We start from the raw sequence: 2,500 nt of genomic DNA, 5'->3' as shown, positions 1-2,500 counted from the left end.
AGCTCGAAGCTCATACGCCAATGGATCTGGATACTCTAGAGATCTACTGTAGCTGTATAGATTCTGGATATGATACTCACATACTCAGAGACCTGGGTACTTACTGGTACAGAAAGTTGGTCCCCACTTGGGTAGAAACAGCACTCATACACTCAATGAGCAGGCTATTTGGGATGTTAATGATATGTAAAAGAACAGGCTTATTTCAAGCATCAGAAGACTATCGAGAGGTCAGAGGTTTTTGCATGCACACAACACAATTAATAATGTTCTCCAACCTGCTGGTGAGTGAAAATTATGGTTTTGGATGGATTCATAATTAGCATTGAGCTGTAACAGCCTCCTGAGTGCTAATTTCACTAAATGTCAAGTGTGTTGCCAGGTTTGTTTGTTGGTCCTACGTCATTTTTAATAAAACAAAATGACTCTCGTGCACGCTGGTGATAATTTCTCCACCTCTGTGACTCACTAAAAAGCTCGAAGCTGACGTATTTCTCTCGGGCAGGAAGCGGCACAAGCCCCTGATTAGGTTAAAACTAACGCAAATTAAACCTTTTAATGTCCTGGCATTTTAGAGCTCATCCGTAAAAACGAGCTCTGATTGGACCACGACGCCACAGAGAGTGCGTTGAGCGCAGAGCGCAGCACGGCTCATTCTGTTAGTGAACACTGTTGATTAACTTGGTCTCTAGCTGTGGGCTCTGGAGCGGAGTTCAGCCGCATCTGCTGTTCTGGCTTTAGAAGCCAGAGTGATGGCCTGTCCCTGACCCTGACCCTGTCTGTCTGTCTGATCAGCTGTGGTCAACTAGTACCTTTAGCAGCACAGGGCTGGAGGAGTCCATCTAGGAGACCAGTAGTGTTGGAGGAGTCCATCTAGGAGACCAGTAGGGGTGGAGGAGTCCATCTAGGAGACCAGTAGGTGGGGAGTCCATCTAGGAGACCAGTTAGGTTGGAGGAGTCCATCTAGGAGACCAGTAGTGTTGGAGGAGTCCATCTAAGTCAGAGATCGGTGGGGTTGAAGTAGATATCCTTTCTACCATGCCCTATGTCACACAACCTGAACACCTCTCTCTCTCTCTCTCTCTCTCTCTCTCTCTCTCTCTCTCTGTGATGATGTTTCTATCACTGTCCCCCTCCCTCTCTTTCCCTCGTTCTCTTTCTTTCTCTCTCTCTCTCTCTCTCTCTCTCTGATGTTTCTATCACTGTCCCCCCTCCATGTCTCTCTCTCTCTCTTTCTCTGTTGACGTGTTTATCACTCTCCCCCCTCCCCCCTCAGTTTTCTGATGCTCTCTTTTATCTGCTGCTGTTCTCCTCCTCAGCTCCATCCCTCTCTCCTCTTCTCCTCCTCAGCTCCATCCCTCTCTCCTCTTCTCCTCCTCAGCTCCATCCCTCTCTCCTGTTCTCCTCCTCAGCTCCATCCCTCTCTCCTCTTCTCCTCCTCAGCTCCATCCCTCTCTCCTCTTCTCCTCCTCAGCTCCATCCCTCTCTCCTGTTCTCCTCCTCAGCTCTATCCCTCTCTCCTCTTCTCCTCCTCAGCTCTATCCCTCTCTCCTCTTCTCCTCCTCAGCTCTATCCCTCTCTCCTCTTCTCCTCCTCAGCTCTATCCCTCTCTCCTGGGCCTGTCAGGGGGTTGGGTGCGTGGCACACACTCTCGCTGTCTCAGCCTATTCTCTCGCCCTGGTCCCAGCGCCTGCTGTCTGATCTGACACGCCGCTATTCAACTGACTGACTTCTCTTTCTTCTCCTTCGTTCACTTCATCTCTTCTATCCTTTCCTTCCTCGTCCTCTTTTTTTCTATTCCTCATCCCCTCTTCTCTCCTCTCTTTCTATTTTTTACCACTTCACTTTCATCTGCTTTTCATCTCTCCATTCTATATTTCCCTTCCACTTTTTCCTCCTCCTCTATTTTTCTAATCTGTTTATTGTTCTGTACCTTTCTTCCTCCTTTCATCTCCAACCCCCCCACCTCCTTCACCCCCCTCCTCCTCTCTCCCCTCTCATCCTCTCCCCAATCCCCCCTTCTCTCTCCACCCTCTTTCCCTTCTTTTCCTCTCTCCTCTTTCCTCCTCCTCCTCCCTCCCTCCCCCTTCACCCCTGCCCTCCTCTCTCCCTCTCCCCCCTTCTCTTCCTCCCTCCTCCCCTCTCCTCCTCCATACCCCCCCCCTCTGCAGGAGTATCATGCTCAGTTGGAGGAGATGCGCGTCTCCATCCGGCAGCTGGAGGAGAATCTCTCGGCGGCTCGTCGCCGTAGCGACCTCTATGAGTCGGAGCTGAAGGAGTCGCGCCACACCAGCGAGGAGCTCAAGAGGAAGGCCACCGAGTACCAGCTGAAGATCCAGAAGGTCAGCCTGTGGAAACATCCGGAAGAAACATCGCAACACACTCACTGCCATGACAACATCAATACCATTACTTTTACACGTTGTAGAACTGCTAGAAAAGTCCATTTAGAAAAGTTTACAGTAGACTCTTACACGTGCTGTAGACCATCTAGAAAAGT

General features: G+C 50.1%; 1 protein-coding gene across 1 annotated transcript in view; it reads left to right on the top strand.

The window, feature by feature from the left end:
• LOC134089167 (citron Rho-interacting kinase) overlaps positions 1-2,500 on the top strand; it is a 79,388-nt gene that overhangs the window by 29,913 nt on the left and 46,975 nt on the right. The window contains exon 5 of the mRNA XM_062543516.1: positions 2,172-2,342. Coding sequence (XP_062399500.1) covers positions 2,172-2,342 — 171 coding nt within the window. The remainder of the gene's footprint in view (positions 1-2,171; positions 2,343-2,500) is intronic.

This window comes from Sardina pilchardus, chromosome 8 (assembly GCF_963854185.1).
Source record: "Sardina pilchardus chromosome 8, fSarPil1.1, whole genome shotgun sequence".
Taxonomy (NCBI): domain Eukaryota; kingdom Metazoa; phylum Chordata; class Actinopteri; order Clupeiformes; family Clupeidae; genus Sardina; species Sardina pilchardus.
This window is presented reverse-complemented; position numbering and strand designations above follow the sequence as displayed.